Source organism: Leuresthes tenuis, unplaced genomic scaffold (assembly GCF_036924035.1).
Source record: "Leuresthes tenuis unplaced genomic scaffold, fLeuTen1.0.hap1 SCAF_11, whole genome shotgun sequence".
NCBI lineage: Eukaryota > Metazoa > Chordata > Actinopteri > Atheriniformes > Atherinopsidae > Leuresthes > Leuresthes tenuis.
The window spans coordinates 241,481-265,916 of NW_027325365.1; the positions used below are offsets into that span (position 1 = coordinate 241,481).

General features: G+C 51.0%; 2 protein-coding genes across 2 annotated transcripts; one reads left to right on the forward strand and one right to left on the reverse strand.

The window, feature by feature from the left end:
* Window positions 1-54: 54 nt before the first annotated feature.
* exosc3 (exosome component 3) lies at window positions 55-2,053 on the forward strand. Its single transcript, XM_072395099.1, has 4 exons — window positions 55-335; window positions 563-712; window positions 1,176-1,327; window positions 1,540-2,053. The coding sequence occupies exons 1-4, from the start codon at window positions 111-113 to the stop codon at window positions 1,745-1,747; spliced, it is 735 nt and encodes a 244-aa protein (XP_072251200.1). The 5' UTR covers window positions 55-110; the 3' UTR covers window positions 1,748-2,053.
* Window positions 2,054-2,256: 203 nt separating this feature from the next.
* Window positions 2,257-21,504, reverse strand: b4galt1l (DP-Gal:betaGlcNAc beta 1,4- galactosyltransferase, polypeptide 1, like). The gene is made up of 6 exons (XM_072395100.1): window positions 20,741-21,504; window positions 17,592-17,827; window positions 7,401-7,588; window positions 4,303-4,425; window positions 3,845-3,949; window positions 2,257-3,641 (listed from the first exon to the last, which is right to left on the reverse strand). Exons 1-6 carry the CDS (start codon window positions 21,030-21,032, stop codon window positions 3,512-3,514), a joined length of 1,074 nt encoding a protein of 357 aa, XP_072251201.1. The 5' UTR covers window positions 21,033-21,504; the 3' UTR covers window positions 2,257-3,511.
* Window positions 21,505-24,436: the final 2,932 nt, after the last annotated feature.

Genomic DNA, 24,436 nt, shown 5'->3' on the forward strand with positions numbered 1-24,436 from the left:
GCGCGGGTCAGATAGACCTTATTTAAGGTCCTCCTGGGCGGCAGGTGGCGCTGCAACTGTTTCCTGAGTCACACTCAACAGCACCTCCGCGCGTGCCAGCATCAGCCGGCATGTTTTCCAGTCTGAAGGAGAAAGTTGGAGAGGTTCTGTTACCGGGAGATGAGTTCTGTTTCGAGGCCGAGGACACCATCTCTCTGACGGAGAGCTCGAAGCCGGAGCGGGCGGTGTGCGGACCGGGGCTGCGGCGGAACGGGGCCCGGCTGGTGGTGTGCAAGAGCGGCGTGCTGAGACACAAGCCTCCGAATGCGTTCTGGATCGACTCCCAACAGAGGAGGGTAAGTACATTCCGGTTCTGGGGGTTAAAGGAGGTTCGCTGAGGGAAGCAGCCGCAGCCGAACCACTCAGAGAACCGAACAGAACCGTGAGAGAAGTTCAAGTTTGTTTCGAAAGTTAAAACTGATGAAGCAGACCGCCGCAAAATTAAAAATGAACAGAATTTTAAAGGGAGGTCGGCACAAGACTAGATTAGACAGGAAAGCTGAACGTGTCCCCCTGTTCTCAGTATGTTCCCGCCAAAGGAGAGGCGGTCATCGGCATCGTAGCGGGCAAATCCGGCGACGTCTTCAAGGTGGACTTTGGAGGAAGTGAGCTGGCATCTCTGTCCTACCTGGCGTTTGAAGGAGCCACAAAGAGAAACCGACCCAATGTCCAGGTGAGCCAGTGAGGTCCAGGTCCGGTACCTGGACTGCAGGGTAATATGGTCATGTGACCGGTAAACCAGGAAGTAGACTGCCCTCCATCTGTAAAAGTATATCAGGAGAGCAGCAGAAGTCTGAACAGCCAAAGCTATCAGTGATGGACTGCATTTATGGATCAGGAGCAGGTAAATAAGTGAGCTCAGCTCTTCCAGGTGAGCTCACCTGAACAGCTCCTCCGAGTGAGCTCAGCTCTTCCAGGTGAGCTCACCGGAACAGAGCAGCTCTTCCAGGTGAGCTCACCTGAGCAGCTCCTCCAGGTGAGCTCACCTGAGCAGCTCCTCCAGGTGAGCTCACCTGAGCAGCTCCTCCAGGTGAGCTCACCCGAGGCTCCACCTCTGAATCTGCAGTTTGTTTTAGCTGCTTGTTGGTTGCTCTGCAGACCACCTGAAGCCCCTCGCTCCTGTGTCACCTGTGCAGGTGGGCGACCTGGTGTTCGCTCAGTTCATCATCGCCAACAAGGACATGGAGCCGGAGCTGGTGTGCATCGACGGGTCGGGCCGGGCCAACGGGATGGGGGTGTTCGGAGGAGGCGGTCTGCTGTTCAGAGTCTCTCTGGGGCTCGTCAGAAGGTAACTCAGCTGAGAGGTAACTCAGCTGAGAGGTAACTCACCTGAGAGGTAACTCACCTGAGAGCTAACTCACCTGAGAGCTAACTCACCTGAGAGCTAACTCACCTGAGAGCTAACTCACCTGAGAGCTAACTCACCTGAGAGCTAACTCACCTGAGAACACACTGATCAGTACCTGTATTGATGATTAATGACCTGGTTCTGTCCCGCAGGCTGCTGGCGCCCCACAGTGACATCCGGTCTGATCTGGAGCAGATGTTCCCCTGCGAGCTGGTGGTGGGGATGAATGGCCGGGTTTGGGTCAGAACTTCCAGCGTCCAGCAGACCCTGATCGTTGCCAACCTGCTGCAAAGTTGTGACACCATGACGACGCAGCAGAGGCAGCAGCTGTTCAGGAGGGTCCAGCAGGGGGCGCTGTAGGCCAGGGCTGATGCTGGTTCTGGACCCGACTCAGGTGGATCTGCTGCTCTTTGGGTCACAGGTGTAAGGGAGCAGCTGAAGGTGGTGTCACGTGACCAAGGTGAAGAAGTCATTGATTTCCTGTGAATTGATCAGTTTGTCTGAACGTCTTTTATCCAAAGAAGACGGATGCAGTGCTGTGATTGGCTGAGCCAGTCGGGGCGCTTCTCCCCCAGCAGATCTTTCAGTATTGATTTTATGAGGAGCAGCAGGAGGAGGAAGCTTCTGATCACATGATGCAACATTTGTGTGTTTCAAATAAAGTTCTGTTTGATCTTCAGTCTGAAGCATTTATTTCATTCAAGGACGGAGATTACCTGTCAGAGTGGCAGGTGCGTTTCCATGGAAACCACCAGAAGGATCATCAGAGTGGCAGGTGCGTTTCCATGGAAACCACCAGAAGGATCATCAGAGTGGCAGGTGCGTTTCCATGGAAACCACCAGAAGGATCATACGTTCGGACACAGATCTGAGTTCAGCTCTTTTATTTGTCACTGGCTCCACCACCAGCTTAACCAGTTAAACCAGTGCGGCGCCACTCTGGGTCACTTTAAGGCACATTACAGGTGATAGTTTCACTCGGGCAGTTTTGGTCTGCAGGTAAACGAACATTCAGGACAAAAAACACGCACTCACTGATCAATATCTGCCGTCAATAATCAGACGAGCTCGTCCAGCTGTCAGGTGACCTCATTCACAGGATCAATAAAGTCTTTGGTGCCAGCAGCTGTGATAAGGACACTTTGAGATCAATAAATCAATAATCTATCATCTACAGATTCATCCTGATCAGCCATTGATTGCTTCCAAAGTTTAAAACAAAAGTATCAATCAGCACATTCATCAAATATTACAATAACCAATCAGAGATAGTTCTGTTTAAAGCTGATCTGGGTTCAGAACCATTGGTCAAAACTGATTATCAATCACAAGTCCCGGGTCAGATCTGGTTCTGATCAGGGACCAGTTCCAGAGGTTCTCAGATGGACCCGCTCCTGGTCCAGATTCTGCTTATCGTCTGGTTCGCTAACCGATCAGCTCTGAGTCAGCGCCAGCTGGCCAATCACAATCAAGGCCAATCACCGGTCGGGTCGGTCACCTGTCGACTGGTCACCGGTTGGGTCGGTTGGTCGGTCACCTGTCGGCTGGTCACCGGTCGGGTCGGTCGGTCGGTCACCGGTCGACAGGTCACCGGTCGGGTCGGTCACCTGTCGGGTCGGTCGGTCGGTCACCTGTCAGCTGGTCACCGGTCAGCTGGTCACCGGTTGGGTCGGTCGGTCGGTCACCTGTCAGCTGGTCACCGGTTGGGTCGGTTGGTCGGTCACCTGTCGGCTGGTCACCTGTCGGGTCACCTGTCGGATGAACCTAACCCAGAATTTGCACCAGAACCAGACCAGAACCAGATCTAATCCCCTCAGCCCCATTACCCAGAATCCCCCACCAGAAAAGCCCGAACCCGCCCCGATTGTCTCTGATCTCCATTAAAAGCTGGTTCAGGAAGTGTTGCTGATGCAGGCAGCTGATTGGCTGCAGCCGACCAATCAGAGATGAGGCCCCGCAGAGAAAAGAAACAACCAAACATCAGTCTCTGTGCAAAAACCCGTCCAGCAGATCTGGTCCGAGCAGATCAGAACCAGAACTTAAAACTTCAAGTGTCAGCGTGTGGTTTTTACTGCATGAGTCCAGCTCTGGTCCCCCCCCCCCCCCCCGGGCCCTGGGGGCCCCTCAGGGCTTCCCCACATCCACTGTGACCTTGGTGTACAGCTCCAGCTTCTCCAGGCTCACCACCTTGTAGGTCAAAGAGTTGATGCCGTCTTTGTTCATGGTGTCTCTGGTGTGGGCGATCCGGTCAAACCTAGAACCAGAACCAGAACCAGAACCATCAGAACCAGAGCAGATAAACCCATCCATCAGGTCTCTGCTGGCTGCTAAAAACGATGGAATTCAGATGAAATTAGGACAACAAAACCCAAATGAAAACACACACAGATCCAGTGAGTCACCTTATTCATACGTGTGTGTGTGTGTGCACGTGCACGTGTGCGTGCACGTGTGTACCTCTGAGGGTTGGGGTCGTTCTGCTTGTCCCTGTCATGTCGGATCATGCGACACTTCCCGAGCTCCCCGCTCGGTCTGGAGATGGTCATCCCTCTGAAGGCCAACCTAAGACAGAACCAGAGACATGAAGTCGGACCTCTCAGAGGAGCAGAACACCAGCTCCAACAAGCTTTGTTCTCTTTGTCCAAACCAGCACCAACATGTCTTTCTCCGACAGTCTGAAGCCACAAACTGCATCTTTATGGGTCAGAACCGGAGAGCTGAGAGGTAACCTGGGACAGTTTCCGGTCCTCGTGGGTCCAGACTGCACGAGTGAAACCGGGCTCTGATCATCACTGCAGTACAACAGAAGTGTGTGTGGCCACAAGGTGGCGTCACCGGACCCGGTGCAGAATGTATCATTGGACCCTCGGGCGGTGGCCCGGCTCCTCGGGTCAGAGATGATGCGTGCGGCGTACCTGTTGTAGATGTCGTCGTCCTCGCCGCCCCAGCCCCAGTAGTTGTTGGGGAAGCCGTTGATCTTCAGGTACTGCTCTTTACTCATCGAGGACACGCCCCCAAAGTACTGATTGTAGGGTAACCTGCAGGAGGACACAGAGTTCACATCACGGTGAGGTCACTTCCTGTTTGCTCACATGGACAGGAAGTGACATCATTGTGATGTTAATCCCATAAAACGCAGCCAACACAATCAGATTTTCTCCTGCTGCAGGGAGGTTTCATCTAAACTCTCAGGTGTTCAGTGGGATCTTCTCCAGTTACTCAGGAAGAACAGAACGATTATTTCACAGCAAAATGTCAAACTGACACGTTACTGATTCTGCTCCAACCCCAGAGGCAGTGGTACTGGAGGTAGAACCACTTTAACCCTGGCTGAAAACTGTGAGCTGAACCTGAGGACACCTCAGGTCCGGTTCTCAGGTCCGGTTCAGGGAGCAGACCTCAGGTCCGGTTCAGGGAGCAGACCTCAGGTCCGGTTCAGGGAGCAGACCTCAGGTTCAGGTTCTCAGGTCCAGGTTCTCAGGTCCAGGTTCTCAGGTCCAGGAGGACAAACTGTTCTGAGGCATTCAGGGAAAACAGGAAGTGACTCATCACACTGGCGGTTTGTTCCTGACAGGAAGCACAGCTGCTGCTCTGTGAAACAGGAAGTGAAAGACACGCCTCTTCCTCTGTGGTGTCAGCGCTGCCTGCAGTGGCTCCGCCTCCTTTGTTGCTCATGAGCACGTGAACAGCGATGATGGCGCAGACTGAACAGAGCCGGGTCTCACACCGGGCTTTCAGCACCACAGCGCTGGAACAGAACCAGTTTTACCTAAAGTTGGACATTATTCCCGCTGTGGACGGCTCCAAGCAAATAAAGCAGAAATCAGGTCTTTAGAAACTGAGATAAGCTGCTGAAGGACAAAGATGGAGAGAAAAGAACGGTTAAAAGAGGGATTTTACCAGAAGACACACAGTGAGTCATCGGTGCTGCATCTAAACTCCTGACAGAGACTCAAACCTGTAGCAGAGCAGAGCTGCAGGTACCTGTAACACCTGAAGGTGGAGGTGAGGTTAGGGCAGGGTGGGGTGGGGTTAGGGTAAGGTTAGGGTTAGGGCAGGGTTAGGTTTAGGTTAGGATGGGGTTAGGGTGGGGTTAGGTTAGGGTTAGGGTTAGGTTAGGGTGGGGTTAGGTTAGGGTTAGGTTAGGGTGGGGTTAGGTTAAGTTAGGGTGGGGTTAGGGTTAGGGTTAGGTTAGGGTGGGGTTAGGTTAGGGTTAGGGTGGGGTTAGGGTTAGGGTAGGGTGGGGTTAGGTTAGGGTTAGGGTGGGGTTAGGGTAGGGTGGGGTTAGGTTTAGGTTAGGGTGGGGTTAGGTTAGGTTAGGGTGGGGTTAGGTTAGGGTGGGGTTAGGTTTAGGTTAGGGTGGGGTTAGGTTAGGTTAGGGTGGGGTTAGGGTTAGGTTAGGGTGGGGTTAGGGTAGGGTTAGGGCAGGGTTAGGTTTAGGTTAGGATGGGGTTAGGGTGGGGTTAGGTTAGGGTTAGGTTAGGGTCGGGTGGGGTTAGGTTAGGGTGGGCTTAGGGTTAGGGTTAGGGTAGGGTTAGGTTAGGGTTAGGGTGGGGTTAGGTTAGGGTGGGGTTAGGTTAGGGTGGGGTTAGGTTTAGGTTAGGGTGGGGTTAGGTTAGGTTAGGGTGGGGTTAGGGTTAGGTTAGGGTGGGGTTAGGGTTAGGTTAGGGTGGGGTTAGGGTTAGGTTAGGGCAGGGTTAGGTTTAGGTTAGGATGGGGTTAGGGTGGGGTTAGGTTAGGGTTAGGTTAGGGTCGGGTGGGGTTAGGTTAGGTTAGGGTGGGCTTAGGGTTAGGGTTAGGGTTAGGGTAGGGTTAGGTTAGGGTTAGGGTGGGGTTAGGTTAGGGTTAGGGTGGGGTTAGGGTTAGGTTAGGGTGGGGTTAGGTTAGGTTAGGTTAGGGTTAGGTTAGGGTGGGGTTGACAGGTTTTACTCAGTGGTCTCCCTCCTACGCAACCAGCTGGTTACCATGGAGTTTGGTGTAGAAACCAAGGGGGTGCACGCTCAACTCGTGATCTAGCTTAGGGGTTAGGGTTAGGGTGGGGTTAGGGTTAGGGTGGGGTTAGGGTGGGGTTAGGGTTAGGGTGGGGTTAGGTTAGGTTAGGGTGGGGTTAGGTTAGGTTAGGGTGGGGTTAGGGTTACCCAACCCTTCACATGAAGCCAAGGAGCCGGGTGGAGTGTGGAAGAAAACCACTTCACTGAGGAAGAAAGAGAAGCGTCCCCAGATAACCTGCTGCAGAACCAGAACCACTGAAGTCGAGAAAGGGGTTCTACAGGAATCAAACGTGGGTTAATTTCTTGTTTCATGGTTCAAGTTTCAGAGAAGTCCGGTTTATTTTTCTGTCTGCTGGGGCGATGCGTGTCAGACATTATGAGCTCATGAACCTGCTGCTGAAGCACCAACAGGATGAAGAACAATGTTCTATGATCTGGAGAGAACCTGGAGCTGGAGCAGCACCTGAACCTGGAGCAGAACCTGAACCTGGAGCTGAACCTGAACCTGGAGCAGCACCTGAACCTGGAGCAGAACCTGAACCTGGAGCAGCACCTGAACCTGGAGCAGAACCTGAACCTGGAGCAGCACCTGAACCTGGAGCAGAACCTGAACCTGGAGCAGCACCTGGAGCTGGAGCAGCACCTGAACCTGGAGCAGAACCTGAACCTGGAGCAGCACCTGAACCTGGAGCAGAACCTGAACCTGGAGCAGCACCTGAACCTGGAGCAGAACCTGAACCTGGAGCAGCACCTGAACCTGGAGCAGCACCTGGAGCTGGAGCAGCACCTGAACCTGGAGCAGAACCTGAACCTGGAGCAGAACCTGAACCTTAAATGGGATTTTGTGTTTTCTCAGTGCAGAATTACTCTTCACCTGCTTGAACTGTCCACCAGGTGGCACTGTTTCATTAAAGAAGTGTTTTCTTTAAAGTTTCCAAACTCCCAAACGGAGTCTTGCTGTAAGAATCGTTTCTTATCGCCAGTTAAACTCTGGGAAACCCGGACCTGCAGATTCCACTCACCTGAAGCCGAACTTGTCCATGGACACGGACAGGTGTCTGGGCTGGCTGAAGCACCTGTAGATGTTGCGGTCGTCCATGGGGATGAGATCCACGTCGCTGAAGACGAAGCAGTCGTAGTCGTACTCCTTCAGAGCCTCTGTGTAGCCCACGTTCAGCAGCTTGGCCCGGTTGAAGATCTCATTGCCGTCCTGAGAGAGAGAGAGAGACACACACACACACACACACACACACACACTGGTTCAGGTCAGAGGTCAGAGGTCAACCCATTGGTTCTCCTCCTATAAACCCAGCTCTTCAGAGAGCATCTCCTGTACTTCCCTCCCCCCTCTATCTCTTTATCTTTCTGCTCTTCCTTCTATGCCTGCACCCTATCTCTGGGTTCCTTCTATGGAGCTTATTGTTAGCTTATTGTTAGCTTTTATGAAGCTGTTATATCTTCATTTGTGAGTCTCTTTGGATGAAAGCTTCTGATAAATACAGAAACCTACAACCTGCCGTCAGGCGTTTGTGTCGGACGCCTCTCTGAGCGACAGATTCAGACACCTGCTGAATTCTGCCATCTCCAGAAAGCCAACAGGAAGCAGACCCAACAGGAAGCAGACCCAACAGGAAGCAGACCCAACACTGAAGCAGACCCAACAGGAAGCAGCCCCAACAGGAAGCAGACCCAACACTGAAGCAGACCCAACAGGAAGCAGAGCCAACAGGAAGCAGACCCAACAGGAAGCAGACCCAACAGGAAGCAGACCCAACACTGAAGCAGACCCAACAGGAAGCAGACCCAACAGGAAGCAGACCCAACAGGAAGCAGACCCAACAGGAAGCAGACCCAACACTGAAGCAGACCCAACAGGAAGCAGACCCAACAGGAAGCAGACCCAACAGGAAGCAGACCCAACAGGAAGCAGACCCAACAGGAAGCAGACCCAACAGGAAGCAGAGCCAACAGGAAGCAGAGCCAACAGGAAGCAGACCCAACAGGAAGCAGACCCAACAGGAAGCAGACCCAACACTGAAGCAGACCCAACAGGAAGCAGAGCCAACAGGAAGCAGACCCAACAGGAAGCAGAGCCAACACTGAAGCAGAGCCAACAGGAAGCAGACCCAACAGGAAGCAGACCCAACAGGAAGCAGACCCAACAGGAAGCAGACCCAACACTGAAGCAGACCCAACAGGATGCAGACCCAACAGGAAGCAGAGCCAACAGGAAGCAGCCCCAACATGAAGCAGACCCAACAGGAAGCAGACCCAACACTGAAGCAGACCCAACAGGAAGCAGCCCCAACAGGAAGCAGAGCCAACAGGAAGCAGACCCAACAGGAAGCAGACCCAACACTGAAGCAGACCCAACAGGAAGCAGCCCCAACAGGAAGCAGACCCAACAGGAAGCAGACCCAACAGGAAGCAGACCCAACAGGAAGCAGAGCCAACAGGAAGCAGACCCAACACTGAAGCAGACCCAACAGGAAGCAGCCCCAACAGGAAGCAGACCCAACAGGAAGCAGACCCAACAGGAAGCAGACCCAACAGGAAGCAGACCCAACAGGAAGCAGACCCAACACTGAAGCAGACCCAACAGGAAGCAGACCCAACAGGAAGCAGACCCAACAGGAAGCAGACCCAACAGGAAGCAGACCCAACACTGAAGCAGACCCAACACTGAAGCAGACCCAACACTGAAGCAGACCCAACAGGAAGCAGACCCAACAGGAAGCAGACCCAACAGGAAGCAGACCCAACACTGAAGCAGACCCAACAGGAAGCAGCCCCAACAGGAAGCAGACCCAACAGGAAGCAGACCCAACAGGAAGCAGACCCAACAGGAAGCAGAGCCAACAGGAAGCAGACCCAACACTGAAGCAGACCCAACAGGAAGCAGCCCCAACAGGAAGCAGACCCAACAGGAAGCAGACCCAACAGGAAGCAGACCCAACAGGAAGCAGACCCAACAGGAAGCAGACCCAACACTGAAGCAGACCCAACAGGAAGCAGACCCAACAGGAAGCAGACCCAACAGGAAGCAGACCCGACAGGAAGCAGACCCGACAGGATGCAGACCCAACAGGAAGCAGACCCAACAGGAAGCAGACCCAACAGGAAGCAGAGCCAACAGGAAGCAGACCCAACACTGAAGCAGACCCAACAGGAAGCAGACCCAACAGGAAGCAGACCCAACAGGAAGCAGACCCAACAGGATGCAGACCCAACAGGAAGCAGACCCAACAGGATGCAGACCCAACAGGAAGCAGACCCAACAGGAAGCAGACCCAACAGGAAGCAGACCCAACAGGAAGCAGCCCCAACAGGAAGCAGACCCAACAGGAAGCAGACCCAACAGGATGCAGACCCAACAGGAAGCAGACCCAACAGGAAGCAGACCCAACAGGAAGCAGACCCAACAGGAAGCAGAGCCAACAGGAAGCAGACCCAACAGGATGCAGACCCAACAGGAAGCAGACCCAACAGGAAGCAGCCCCAACAGGAAGCAGCCCCAACAGGAAGCAGACCCAACAGGAAGCAGCCCCAACAGGAAGCAGACCCAACAGGAAGCAGACCCAACAGGATGCAGACCCAACAGGAAGCAGACCCAACAGGAAGCAGAGCCAACAGGAAACAGACCCAACAGGAAGCAGACCCAACAGGAAGCAGACCCAACAGGAAGCAGAGCCAACAGGAAGCAGACCCAACAGGAAGCAGAGCCAACAGGAAGCAGCCCCAACAGGAAGCAGAGCCAACAGGAAGCAGCCCCAACAGGAAGCAGACCCAACAGGAAGCAGACCCAACAGGAAGCAGCCCCAACAGGAACCTGAGCCTCGTTCCTCTACTCCATCGGGGAAGCTGAATCTTAAAGGAGCCGCGTGTATTTGGGTTTTTACATTTTGGGTTTACTTTTAATAGCTTTCCCTTCCTCTTTCCTGCACTGCTGAGATCAGCCCGTCTCCAAACTTCAGGACAGCAGCGGTGCTTCGTTTATGGAGGCCTTCACCTTCCGCTCCGCTGTTCATTGGAGGAAACACACCTGTCTGTGATCTACTGAAGAAAGCATTACTCAGACCTGGCTTGACAAAGCCGCCCCTCCTCAGTCTGGCATTCGAACAACCAATAAACCAGGGTGGACTCGTCAGACTGTGTCCAACCTGCTTTTCCACTTGTCTTTATTCTCCTTTCGAACAACAGGCCCCGGAGGCTTCAGCAGGTAAACAGGAGGTCATGTGACCCTCATTTAAAAGCAGAACTGTCATCGGTGGGAGTTTAGACCTCATCCTTTCCTGCAGGTGGGGCTGCAGAACCTGTTCCACCTGCTGACTCCTCCTCCTCAGGTGCAGGTACCTGGCTATGCATGGAATTAAACACACCCCGGTTGCTAGGCGACCAACACCTTCAATGCTCTCTCAGGTGAGAAGTGTTGCTGAGCTTTTCTGTCAGCTGTGATTCATTCAGACCTTTAAATGAGCTGAAATCTGTGTAATGAGACCGGCTCCTTCACATTTAGCAGGTTTAAAGACCTTCTCCCAGCTCAGATAAAGGCAACAAGTTCTGACTCTAAAGAAAGAGAACGGCTTCACCTGGAGGTTTTCCATCAGCTGCTGGCTCTGAGGTGCTGCCCTGATAACTCCACTGGGACTCAGTCCCAGAGCCCTGAGTGGTGACAACAGGAGGGAGCTTCAGGAGCTTTTGTTTTCTTGGTGTTCAAACAAGTTTTAACCTACTCAAAGAATACTGGACAGTATCTAAAGCTTGTGGCAGACACCACATCGCTGTTTATTTAAAATGAGAAGGACACCCTTGGATACACTGAGGCAGCCATCAGTGCCATTTCCACATGTTCATTTTCAACCCATTAGCAGCCATGCTGTCGTTTTCTAAAACCTGATAAAAAGACAACATTAGCAGGTAGAAAGTGAAAAGCTGAACTTGGGCAGAGACCTTAAAGATGGGATCCGGGGGCTGCAGGATCCTCTGTATTAAACCAGGGGAGCAAAGGCTGCCATACAGGAGAAAGTTCACAGTGGAACATTTACAAGATGTGAGCAAATAAAGCCACCTGCTAACTTTAAGAGGTTCGGCCCAAGATTATCTGAATCTGCTGCTAAGATCTTTACATTTTAGAGCTTCGTGTACTTCTGAAACTGTCAGGTGTTGGAGGGTCTGTGCGTTCGGTTCCACCGTCAGAGAGGTCCGCTTCAGGTTCTGAAGACTCCTGTCTGTTAGTAAAGGCTGTCTGTGGTTAGGAGGGTTAGGGTTCTGTTCACTTCTCACCTTACATGCTGGTTCTGAACAGTAAAATCAGACAGATTTAAACCCCTGACATCAGAAAGAAGACGTATTACCAGAGCGACCAACACACGCTGCTATTGGCCGAGGCCAAACAGGGGGCGGGTCTCAGCAGCTCCAGTGACCACAGCCATTGGTCAGAAAGGCCTGCCATGCAGGGGGAGAGGGGGGGGGGGGGGTAAACAGGAGGAAGAGGGGGGAGGAAACAGGAGGAAGAGGAGGGAGTAAACAGGAGGAAGAGGGGGGAGGAAACAGGAGGAAGAGGAGGGAGTAAACAGGAGGAAGAGGGGGGAGTAAACAGGAGGAAGAGGAGGGAGTAAACAGGAGGAAGAGGGAGAGTAAACAGGAGGAAGAGGGGGGAGTAAACAGGAGGAAGAGGGAGAGTAAACAGGAGGAAGAGGAGGGAGTAAACAGGAGGAAGAAGAGGGAGTAAACAGGAGGAAGAGGAGGGAGTAAACAGGAGGAAGAGGGGAGAGTAAACAGGAGGAAGAGGGGAGAGTAAACAGGAGGAAGAGGAGGGAGTAAACAGGAGGAAGAGGGGGGAGTAAACAGGAGGAAGAGGAGGGAGTAAACAGAAGGAAGAGGGGGGAGTAAACAGGAGGAAGAGGAGGGAGTAAACAGGAGGAAGAGGGAGAGTAAACAGGAGGAAGAGGGGGGAGTAAACAGGAGGAAGAGGGAGAGTAAACAGGAGGAAGAGGAGGGAGTAAACAGGAGGAAGAAGAGGGAGTAAACAGGAGGAAGAGGAGGGAGTAAACAGGAGGAAGAGGGGAGAGTAAACAGGAGGAAGAGGGGAGAGTAAACAGGAGGAAGAGGAGGGAGTAAACAGGAGGAAGAGGGGGGAGTAAACAGGAGGAAGAGGAGGGAGTAAACAGGAGGAAGAGGGAGAGTAAACAGGAGGAAGAGGGGGGAGTAAACAGGAGGAAGAGGGAGAGTAAACAGGAGGAAGAGGAGGGAGTAAACAGGAGGAAGAAGAGGGAGTAAACAGGAGGAAGAGGGGAGAGTAAACAGGAGGAAGAGGGGAGAGTAAACAGTAGGAAGAGGGGGGAGTAAACAGGAGGAAGAGGGGAGAGTAAACAGGAGGAAGAGGAGGGAGTAAACAGGAGGAAGAAGAGGGAGTAAACAGGAGGAAGAGGAGGGAGTAAACAGGAGGAAGAGGGGAGAGTAAACAGGAGGAAGAGGGGAGAGTAAACAGGAGGAAGAGGGGAGAGTAAACAGGAGGAAGAGGGGAGAGTAAACAGGAGGAAGAGGGGTGAGTAAACAGGAGGAAGAGGGGAGAGTAAACAGGAGGAAGAGGGGAGAGTAAACAGGAGGAAGAGGAGGGAGTAAACAGGAGGAAGAGGGGAGAGTAAACAGGAGGAAGAGGGGAGAGTAAACAGGAGGAAGAGGGGAGAGTAAACAGGAGGAAGAGGGGAGAGTAAACAGGAGGAAGAGGGGAGAGTAAACAGGAGGAAGAGGGGGGAGTAAACAGGAGGAAGAGGGGAGAGTAAACAGGAGGAAGAGGGGAGAGTAAACAGGAGGAAGAGGGGAGAGTAAACAGGAGGAAGAGGGGGGAGTAAACAGGAGGAAGAGGGGGGAGTAAACAGGAGGAAGAGGGGAGAGTAAACAGGAGGAAGAGGGGAGAGTAAACAGGAGGAAGAGGAGGGAGTAAACAGGAGGAAGAGCAGGGAGTAAACAGGAGGAAGAGGAGGGAGTAAACAGGAGGAAGAGGGGGGAGTAAACAGGAGGAAGAGGGGGGAGTAAACAGGAGGAAGAGGGGGGAGTAAACAGGAGGAAGAGGGGGGAGTAAACAGGAGGAAGAGGGGAGAGTAAACAGGAGGAAGAGGGGAGAGTAAACAGGAGGAAGAGGGGAGAGTAAACAGGAGGAAGAGGGGAGAGTAAACAGGAGGAAGAAGAGGGAGTAAACAGGAGGAAGAGGAGTGAGTAAACAGGAGGAAGAGGGGTGAGTAAACAGGAGGAAGAGGGGGGAGTAAACAGGAGGAAGAGGGGAGAGTAAACAGGAGGAAGAAGAGGGAGTAAACAGGAGGAAGAGGAGGGAGTAAACAGGAGGAAGAGGAGGGAGTAAACAGGAGGAAGAGGGGGGAGTAAACAGGAGGAAGAGGAAGCAGACAAGAGAGAAGAACAACTGTGAGTCATAAACAGAGCAGCAGCAAAGAAGAAGAAGAAGAAGAAGAAGAAGAGTGAGCAGTCACAGGTCAACATGCAGTTACATCATCACGTGAAAACACTCCTTAATGTCCATGTCTAAGCTGGATCAGAACCAGAACCACCAATCAGGTGACATCAGAGGTGTGTGGGTAGGTAAAAGGGGCGGAGTCTGCAGCACACACTCCTCACCTGGAGTCATTTTCTCTCTTCAACAGCAGCAGCTCCGCCCTGTTCGGACCTGCTCTCTGCCGGGTCCAAAGCCCGACTGGAGCCACATTAGAACCTCAGCTGTACAGGAAGCAGGTCCACTTTAACTGTACCTGCTCGTCTTTTTAGCTTCTCCAGTTTTAGCTTCTCTTCATTGTCCTGTTAGATTCAGAACAGAATTTAAGCTTCTTCTCCTCACATATAAAGCTCTTAATGACCGAGCTCCATCACATCTTAAAGATCTCACAGTTGGATATTTCCCCAACAGAGCACTTTGCTCTCAGGCTGCAGGTTTCCTTGTGGTTCCCAGAGTTTCTAAAAGCAGAATGGGAGGCAGAGCCTTCAGTTATCAGGCCCCTAAAAGCAGAATGGGAGGCAGAGCCTTCAGTTATCAGGCCCCTAAAAGCAGAATGGGAGGCAGAGCCTTCAGTTATCAGGCCCCTAAAAGCAGAATGGGAGGCAGAGCCTTCAGTTATCAGGCCCCTAAAAGCAGAATGGGAGGCAGAGCCTTCAGTTATCAGGCCCCTAAAAGCAGAATGGGAGGCAGAGCCTTCAGTTATCAGGCCCCTAAAAGCAGAATGGGAGGCAGAGCCTTCAGTTATCAGGCCCCTAAAAGCAGAATGGGAGGCAGAGCCTTCAGTTTTCAGGCCCCTAAAAGCCGAATGGGAGGCAGAGCCTTCAGTTATCAGGCCCCTAAAAGCAGAAAGGGAGGCAGAGCCTTCAGTTATCAGGCCCCTAAAAGCAGAATGGGAGGCAGAGCCTTCAGTTATCAGGCCCCTAAAAGCAGAATGGGAGGCAGAGCCTTCAGTTATCAGGCCCCTAAAAGCAGAATGGGAGGCAGAGCCTTCAGTTATCAGGCCCCTAAAAGCAGAATGGGAGGCAGAGCCTTCAGTTATCAGGGCCCTAAAAGCAGAATGGGAGGCAGAGCCTTCAGTTATCAGGCCCCTAAAAGCAGAATGGGAGGCAGAGCCTTCAGTTATCAGGCCCCTAAAAGCAGAATGGGAGGCAGAGCCTTCAGTTATCAGGCCCCTAAAAGCAGAATGGGAGGCAGAGCCTTCAGTTATCAGGCCCCTAAAAGCAGAATGGGAGGCAGAGCCTTCAGTTATCAGGCCCCTAAAAGCAGAATGGGAGGCAGAGCCTTCAGTTATCAGGCCCCTCTCTGTGGAACCAGCTGCCAGTTTGGCTTCAGGAAGCAGACACCCTCTCTACCTTTAAGATCAGGCTGAAACTTTCCTTTCTGATAAAGCTTATAGTTAGGGATGGCTCAGGTGAGCCTGAAACATCCCATAGTTCTGCTGCTACAGGCTCTCCTGATCGTAGACAATGTAAAATCCTAACTGTCACACAGCTGGTGAATAATTAATGGGAGGAGCTGCTGGTTTCAGGTGTAAACTGATCCTTGTGCTGTCTGCAGGTGGATCAGGTGAACAGCAGCTCATTTCCATGTTTGTGGCACACAGTCGAACAGCTTTTACCACCTACAGACCATTCATACAACTACAAGTCTTCACTTCAACACCTCTGAATCCCGCCGGCTGATAACCTCAAGACCTCTGATCCAGAGTCCTAAAAGTGTCCTGATCAACAGTTCTGCAGCTTTCTGAAACCTTTAAAGTGTCCTGATCAACAATCTGCAGCTTTCTGAAACCTTTAAAGTGTCCTGATCAATAGTTCTGCAGCTTTCTGTGACCTTTAAAGTGTCCTGATCAACAGTTCTGCAGCTTTCTGAAACCTTTAAAGTGTCCTGATCAACAATCTGCAGCTTTCTGAAACCTTTAAAGTGTCCTGATCAATAGTTCTGCAGCTTTCTGTGACCTTTAAAGTGTCCTGATCAACAGTTCTGCAGCTTTCTGAAACCTTTAAAGTGTCCTGATCAACAGTTCTGCAGCTTTCTGAAACCTTTAAAGTGTCCTGATCAACAGTTCTGCAGCTTTCTGTAACCTTTAAAGTGACCTGATGAATAGTTCTGCAGCTTTCTGAAACCTTTAAAGTGTCCTGATCAATAGTTCTGCAGCTTTCTGAAACCTTTAAAGTGTCCTGATCAACAGTTCTGCAGCTTTCTGAAACCTTTAAAGTGTCCTGATCAACAGTTCTGCAGCTTTCTGAAACCTTTAAAGTGTCCTGATCAATAGTTCTGCAGCTTTCTGAAACCTTTAAAGTGTCCTGATCAACAGTTCTGCAGCTTTCTGTAACCTTTAAAGTGTCCTGATCAACAGTTCTGCAGCTTTCTGAAACCTTTAAAGTGTCCTGATCAATAGTTCTGCAGCTTTCTGAAACCTTTAAAGTGTCCTGATCAATAGTTCTGCAGCTTTCTGAAACCTTTAAAGTGTCCTGATCAATAGTTCTGCAGCTTTCTGTAACCTTTAAAGTGTCCTGATCAATAGTTCTGCAGCTTTCTGAAGCTCTTTCAGGGTTTTTCTTTGGACATTTTCTGCTTTTCCCCTCATTTTCAGTCCTTGTTCCTGAGCATTTTCAGTGTTTTTTCTTTTTTCAGCCACTTAACTCTGACCTTTGAAGCATTCAGGCAGAAAAAAGGCTCCTAACTCAAGGGATGAACCAGTGTTGTGTCGACACAGAACAGACAACTTAGCAAAGAAGCCATTTTAAACTGGATCTTTAGGCACTTTGTCACAAAGACACATCATTTGTTCCCATTTCTTTAGCTGCATCTATGAAAAACAGCAAAGAAAACACAGTTTGACAGACAGAAAATAGGATTTCTGCAGCAACAAGGTGATTCCCAAAGAGCTATTAGCTGAAAACTTGGCATATCTCAGCATGGTGTGCAGTGTGTCCTTAAAACATTTGAGGAAACTGGACAAGTGGAGGACAAAAGAAGAAGTGTCAGGCCTAAAAAACTATCTCCAGCAGATGAACAGGATCTGAAAGTGATGTCCTTAAGAAAGAGGAAAAAATCCAGCTGTGACCTGACAGGACCTGAGAGATGCATCTGGACCTTCAGCTGATCCATCTACTGTTGGCCCAAGCCTCATCAGAAATGGTCTCCATGGAAGGGTGGCTGTCAAGAAGCCGTTCTTAAGGAAGGGAAACAGGGAGAAAAGGCTGAGCTGTGCCAAATGACACAAGAAGTGGACTGAAAATCAGTGGCAACAGGTCTTATGGAGGGATGAATCCTCCCCAGAGCCCGGACCTCAACATTATTGAAGCAGTGTGGGATCATCTGACAGAGAACGGAACAAAAGGCAGCCCACATCCAAAGAAGAGCTTTGGGATGTCCTTCAAGAAGCCTGGAGAACTATTCCTGAAGACTCCTTAAAGAAGCAGGACGTGTCTCACATTCTTTCTGCCTCAGACTAACCATCAGACTGTTTCCTGGTTTTATTCATCACCTTGCTGTGGCTCATCAGCATCACCATGACTTAGAGACTTTATGTCGTTATTTTTCTAAATATCTTCACTTTCTGGACAGATCTTATTTTTCTTTATATCTTTCTGTTTTTATTCTCATTTGTTTCCTCTCCATAAAGTTCCTGATTCTGAAATATCTCCCGACATCATCACAGTTTACTTTATAAAGCTGCTGAGTCCAGATGACATCATACCTGGTTGATGATGTAGACGCCGTAGTCGAGCTGCTGCCTCTTCAGGACGGGGTGCAGGTAGAACAGCCAGTACTTCAGGTGCTCGTCCCGCTTCCTGAACGGGATGATGACGGCGACTTTCTGCAGCGCCTGGCAGTCTTTGGGTTTGTAGCGGCCGCCCAGCTGCACTTCGGGGTTGTCCTTCTTTATCTGCTCCAGGCTCACAGGAGAGCTGAATTCCACCCGCAGAGGACCCACTGAGGACATGTGAACAGGTTAGAGCAACAACCAGAGCGGGTAAACTGCTGGAAAGGTTTGCTCAAACAGCAACGTGGGACAGTTATTTCATGCTTCCAGGCAGCTGTCATCTACATCCAATGAATGAGAACTGAGAGAGACACCCAGCAGGTAACTAACCCTGAGGGTTACCCTAGAAACCAGCATTCGACCAATCAGCTGCTGGTTTCTGACCCCCACCTCCTGATCCAGTCAGGAAACAGAACCTTAACCAGAAACCGGCTACAAATCGCCTCCATTTACCATGTTCTCCCAGATTCTGTAGAACAGCCTCACACTGAACATGTTTTCACCTCTGAAACCAACAACCACCGTGCTGCATTCACTGTCTCTCAGATGTAGGAAGTTCCAACTCTTTCCCACAACTGTTTTAATTTGCTTTTAACAGTAAATTCTGTTAAAAAAGCAGTTTTTTTAATGTGAACTTGGAATGAGCCTCTTTTCACTGTTTTTCCAGCTGGAGGACAGAAGCTCTGATGTCCAACGTGTCTTGAATGCACCACCATGTGCCATCAGATGAAGTGGGTCAGAACCTGAAGTTCTGGCACATTGGTGCCTCCTCCACAGAAACTATTGATCATCTCCATTACTGGTTAATCTTCTTATTGGATCAAAGGAACAAAAACAGAACTTGTCGCAGGACTAGTTTTGGCGCCGAGGCGGCAGCTCACAGAACCCGTTAGAGCGGCCGCTCCGGCTGGAACATCACGGTGAGTCACCATGGCGTCACACAGTTGGGAGGCTCTGATTGGCCGCTTCAGAGCTCAGACGTCCACATACTTATGGAAGGGCTTAGTCACGTGACGCCGCTGCGGCGCCGTCTGACAGGAAGTGCGTTCAGAAGCAGGGCGCCGCCTGTTTCTGACCCGTAACCTCCGACATGTTCCGGTCCAGCTGAGGAAACAGGCTCCCCGCACCGCTGGATCGCTTTCATCTGCAACAGCTGGCAGCAAACAGCCAGAGGTGGAGACATCTGCTCACCGAGGCGCTGCTTTCAGCACCAGAACCGACCAGAACCGGCCAGAACCGACCAGGACCGGCCAGGACCGACCAGAACTGACCAGAACTGACCAGAACCGGCCTGAACCGACCAGAACCGACCAGAACCGGCCAGAACCGGCCTGAACCGACCAGAACCGACCAGAACCGGCCAGGACCGACCAGAACTGACCAGAACTGACCAGAACCGGCCTGAACCGACCAGAACCGACCAGAACCGGCCAGAACCGGCCTGAACCGACCAGAACCGACCAGAACCGGCCAGGACCGACCAGAACCGGCCAGAACCAACCAGAACCGACCAGAACCGGCCAGAACCGACCAGAACCGGCCTGAACCGACCAGAACCGACCAGAACCGACCAGGACCAACCAGGACCGACCAGAACCGGCCAGGACCGACCAGAACCGGCCAGAACCAACCAGAACCGACCAGAACCGGCCAGAACCGACCAGAACCGGCCTGAACCGACCAGGACCGACCAGAACCGACTCTGTTTTCCACAGCTTTGAGTGACTTAAACACAAACTCTTTCTTATTTCTGCTCTGGTTCCGTCTGGATCAGAACTCTGGTTCCGTCCGTCAGCAGTTTTTAATTCTGATTATTATTGTTTCGGCCCGGTTCTGACCCATCGGACCGGTCACACCTGGTTTCTTGTTACCTAACAGCTGACCTGCTGAGCGGGCCGGTCCCTCTGGTCGACCCAGTTGGTTCTTCCGCCCTGAGTTCAGGCTCACGAGGACCCAAATAACATGGCTGTGGTTCTGCCTCTCAGGCCCGGTGCGGGCAGAACCCGTCACTTGGTTTCACTGTTTCCTGAATACCTGCCGGACAGGTGGAGCAGGTGTGGGCGGGGCTCCTGCTCAGAGTTTCAGGTGAAATGTTCTGAAAGCAGTTGGGTTCGGCCCCTGGTTCTGGTCCTGAGGATCCAGATTAGAACATTGAAAGAGCCGGTGTGTCTCTGTCAGAGACGACCAACGGGTCAGAACCATCTGCAGGAGGCAGACCAACGGGTCAGAACCATCTCCAGGAGGCAGGTGTGTCTCTGTCGGAGACGACCAACGGGTCAGAACCATCTGCAGGAGGCAGACCAACGGGTCAGAACCATCTCCAGGAGGCAGACCAACGGGTCAGAACCATCTGCAGGAGGCAGACCAACGGGTCAGAACCATCTGCAGGAGGCAGGTGTGTAACGGGTCAGAACCATCTCCAGGAGGCAGGTGTGTAACGGGTCAGAACCATCTCCAGGAGGCAGGTGTGTAACGGGTCAGAACCATCTCCAGGAGGCAGGTGTGTAACGGGTCAGAACCATCTCCAGGAGGCAGACCAACGGGTCAGAACCATCTCCAGGAGGCAGACCAACGGGTCAGAACCATCTGCAGGAGGCAGGTGTGTAACGGGTCAGAACCATCTCCAGGAGGCAGGTGTGTAACGGGTCAGAACCATCTCCAGGAGGCAGACCAACGGGTCAGAACCATCTCTGAGCTGCAGAGTTCTGGAAAAAGGTGTTCTGGACAGACCGGACCAGAACACGGGGGTGGGGCTGTGATGGCGTGGGCATGTCTGGCTGCCACAGGTTCTGGTTCTGGTACTGAGCTGCTGATGGCAGCTGCACAATGAATTCTGCGACAGAACCGAGCCTTAGTTCGGTCTCCAGGACATTTGCTGCTTTTCTCTGTCGGTACCGGGTAAACCGAACACTAACTCCGGGACCTGTGGAGACGGGTTGGTCCAGAACCAGAACCCTTTCTTTCTGTGACCGGTTTGTCCCGTTAAACCGGGTTTTTAAACTACGGGACCCGTCTGTTCCGGACCGGACTCCCACGGCCCCCCGCTGACCCACACACATGCACGCGCACGGGACCAGACTTACCCAGCAGGGGGGATGTTTCCGGACATTTCTCCAGGTTCTTCGCCGGCTCCTGCTTCTGCTCCGCGGCCGTCTGCAGCCCGGTGACCGCCTCCTTCGAGCCGTTTCTGGCGGACAGTCTGTCCTGGTTGGGCAAGACTCTGTGGGACTGCTGGTTCTGGACGAAGGCGAACCGGCTGTCCAGGGAGCGGACGTAGAAGACGACGGTGACGGATATGTGGAGAAAGCAGAGCAGCACCACCAGCTTGCAGATCCGGTGGAGGAGGTTAAAGTTGAGGGACGAGTCTCCGACCATCCTGACGGCTTTGGGAGCTTAACCGGGCAGATGTGGCGACAGCGGGCGGTGAAGTTCGGTTGTTTCCTCCGGTTCCCCGCCGACTAACCGTTAGCTGCTGCCACTCTCCATCTGCAGGAAGTTAGTGGAAAAGTTTCAGAGTTTCCGCCACCGAGACTCGGTGAAATTTCCCCGACAGTTTCCCGGAAAGTCTGACAGTTTGAGCTCCGTCACGGTCCGATAAGAGCTAGCGGAGCTAGCCGAGCTAGCTTCTCCGGGCTCGGTGTACAGTAAGGAAGAGGTGACGCTGCACCGCTGGCAGCTCCGGAACTCCGTGTCTCCGCCTCACGGTTCCGTCAAAAAGGACAAGAAAAGTGCCCATAAACTCGGGAAACTTCCCTCGAAGTGTCTCTAAGTTCATTAAAAGTTTTAAAACCCAACTTGAGCCGCCGAGAAGACGGTCGATAAACTTTACTGTCCCCCCCCCGGCACCAAAATGTCAAGGTTACGAAATAATTAACCAGACTTCCGGCTGGTATTTTCAAAATTAAACTCAGAAAAGTTCCATTTCTGGTCGTTAACGGACAAACAGAACCCCTTTACTCCTGTTTGTTTTACTTCCTCCGTTATTATCGCGTCACTTATTGTATCTGTAGCTGGTAAAGTTTAATTATTTAGGATGTAAATCACTTCCACATTAATTATATTCCGTTTTTAATTTAGAGATCACTAAATCTCTGCCATAAAGGACATTCACATCACTAACCTTGATGACAACAACTTCAGTTTGTCTGAATTTAGAAGCAGAATTTCTGCTTGTGTTGGCTTCTTCGGTCCAACAGAACCTCTGTGGCTCGGTTCCGATGGAGCTGTTCCTGTTTGGAGTTTTAAAGGTTTTCACTGGAAAAACAAACTTCCTGTCAGAAACATCTTCAGAGCCTGAACAATATTCATGAGACGTGATCAACAAACTCAGATGTTTAAGCTTCATTTAAAGAAGCCTAAAAAACACTGAACAGTTTGTTCAGAACCAGAAATGCACATCTCTGAACTTTGGACTTAAACAGGCAAAACTGACGGTAGGAGTGTGCACGTGACAGAGTGTGCACGTGACAGACATCCTGGGGGTTAAATGTCTGAATAAAGAGCGATGTTTATCACAGCCTGCATCACTTCATCCTGCTTCGGTTTAAGGGTCTCAGGTGAGAACAGCGTTTCCTGGCAGGAAGTATTCACATGCGAAGGCAGCTCTGACATCATCACCTGCTGCCAGAGGGCAGGAGACGGTGGCGCGTGGGATCCCTCTGGTGGACACACGTCTCCAGGATTATTTAACTTCATTATTCTTTAATCTGGTTTGTTATCTAATTATTCCTTTAATAATTCTGAATTCATTTATCGAAATGTTTGCTCATTAGTTTTCTCTGATGTTTGTGTATTTTATGAAATATCCCTTTTTTAGTTTGAGCTTTGCTCTCTGAGTCATTATTTTATGTTTTTATTGTCTGTTTATGATCTGACGTCTTCTGGCTTCTTCTCATTCGTAGGACTCAGCTGGATGCGTCATCTGTCTGAGCTCCTTAAAGTGGATTCTGCAGCATCCCGGAGCTTTCAGCCCATTGTTGTGTTCCTCCTCATCAAATCAAATCAAACTTTATTTAAAAGCAACAAAAAGTGCCTCACAGAGGCTAAGAACAACATTGATAAAACATACCAACCCTGCCACCCCCATAAATACCCAGAGAGACACTCAGAGCTGTTTAATGAGCGCCATTAGGTCGGATTCATTCACCGCCATATATCCAAGGATAATTACCCTCAGATAAGGAGCAGAACCCAACTGTAGCTTCAGTTAATCTCATCATGTGGACCCACTGACTGACATACAGACACAAGCTCAGACCGAGACATGGCGGCACCAAGACCTCAGGCAAGGAAAGGGTTGTCCCACCCTTGGGGGGCCGACCACACAGAGACGGTCCCGACCCGGGCAAACAAGAGGCCCCACACCAAGGTGCAGAGTCCTGCAGCCACCCGGGCCAGAGCAGTCCACAGAACAGCCGGTGCCGGAAGACCTCAGGGTCCGTGAGGGCTGATAAAAGTAAGTCCGATAGATAAGAAGGTCCAGGACCGTTAAAACATCTAAAAAACAACCTAAAGTTGATCCCGAAGCACACGGGGAGCCAATGGAGCGACTTTAAAACCGGTGTAAGGTGCTCCTCTGGTCCTCAGCAGCACTCCTGAATTCTGGAGCAGCTGAAGATTAAAAATACTCTTTTTTGGAAGACCAGAGAGCAGGCAGTTCAGTAATCTAAAAGAGATGAAAGCTGCCGCTCTGAGAGAGAAACTCTGGATGTATTCTTAAGATGGTAAAAACTGTCTTTGTTATGTTTTTGATAAGTGGAATAAAACTAAGCTCAGAGTCAAAAAGCACGCCCAGATTTTTTACAGTTTTAGATGGTTTAAAATCGTGTAATTTTGTTTAAAGTTTCTCTTTCTGACCTTCAGAACCAATGACTAAAACCTCAGTTTTGTCCTGGTTGAGCTGCAGGAAGTTCGCTGCCACCCATGACTTGAATGCAGTTAAAAAGGGCCTCAAGTGGCCCAGGAGACACGGCAATGAACAGCTGTGTGTCATCAGCATAAGTATGAAAGCTGATGCCGAGCCTCCTGAAGCATGTACAGATTAAAAAGAATTGGACCTAAGACTGACCCCTGGGGAATGGGTTCCTGAACATGTATCTATACTTGTAAAGATCTGTGAGGCAGGAAGCAAACCAGTTAAAAACAGTAGAAAGGTTCCTCAGTCTGGTAAACAAAATGCGATGGTCTTCTGTATCGAAGGCGGCGGTAAGATCCAGTAGTTCCAGGACTGTGAGTTTGTGGTTATCTAAGTTGCACCTGGTATCACTGAAAAGCTTTAGAAGGGTTGTCTCAGTACTGTGGATCCTCCTAAAACCAGATCGATACTTCATCCTCAGGTGAGGATCGTTCTGCTGTCTCACAGATCGCAGCTCACATGATAATGATGGCGAGCTTTTAATGGCACCAAACCTGGAGCAGAAGCCCGGGCCCAGTTAGTTTCAGCACCGGTCCTTCATCAAACACAGAACCCCTCAGTAATTCCCTGCTGTGGCTTTCTTGGTCCTGGTTCATTTGAAGCTCCTCCCACATCCACAGTGAAAACTATGACACACACAAAATTAAGGATAGCATCACCACAACTAACAAAAGCATGAAAAGCAATCATCAAAGTAAAATACAGACAAAACACATGAATTACCTTGTTGGCTGCGACTCATTTAATTTATTTCTGGTCTTCAGATGTTTCTTGAACACTTAAACAGTTTGAATTGGTTTTTCTTTCTCACTCTCATTTCAAAATAAAGGTTGAAGTCCTTTTAAACAACACAAACCCAACAAAA

Excerpts from the sequence above, each read along its gene's own strand:
- b4galt1l (XM_072395100.1), bottom strand. The coding sequence starts at position 21,032 with ATGGTCGGAGACTCGTCCCTCAACTTTAACCTCCTCCACCGGATCTGC. Across the intron at positions 4,426-7,400 it reads ATGGACAAGTTCGGCTTCAG|GTTACCCTACAATCAGTACT; the intron begins GTGAGTGGAATC and ends GTCCTCCTGCAG. Across the intron at positions 3,950-4,302 it reads GACGACGACATCTACAACAG|GTTGGCCTTCAGAGGGATGA; the intron begins GTACGCCGCACG and ends GTTCTGTCTTAG.
- exosc3 (XM_072395099.1), top strand. The coding sequence starts at position 111 with ATGTTTTCCAGTCTGAAGGAGAAAGTTGGAGAGGTTCTGTTACCGGGA. Across the intron at positions 336-562 it reads TCGACTCCCAACAGAGGAGG|TATGTTCCCGCCAAAGGAGA; the intron begins GTAAGTACATTC and ends CCCTGTTCTCAG. Across the intron at positions 1,328-1,539 it reads TCTCTGGGGCTCGTCAGAAG|GCTGCTGGCGCCCCACAGTG; the intron begins GTAACTCAGCTG and ends TCTGTCCCGCAG.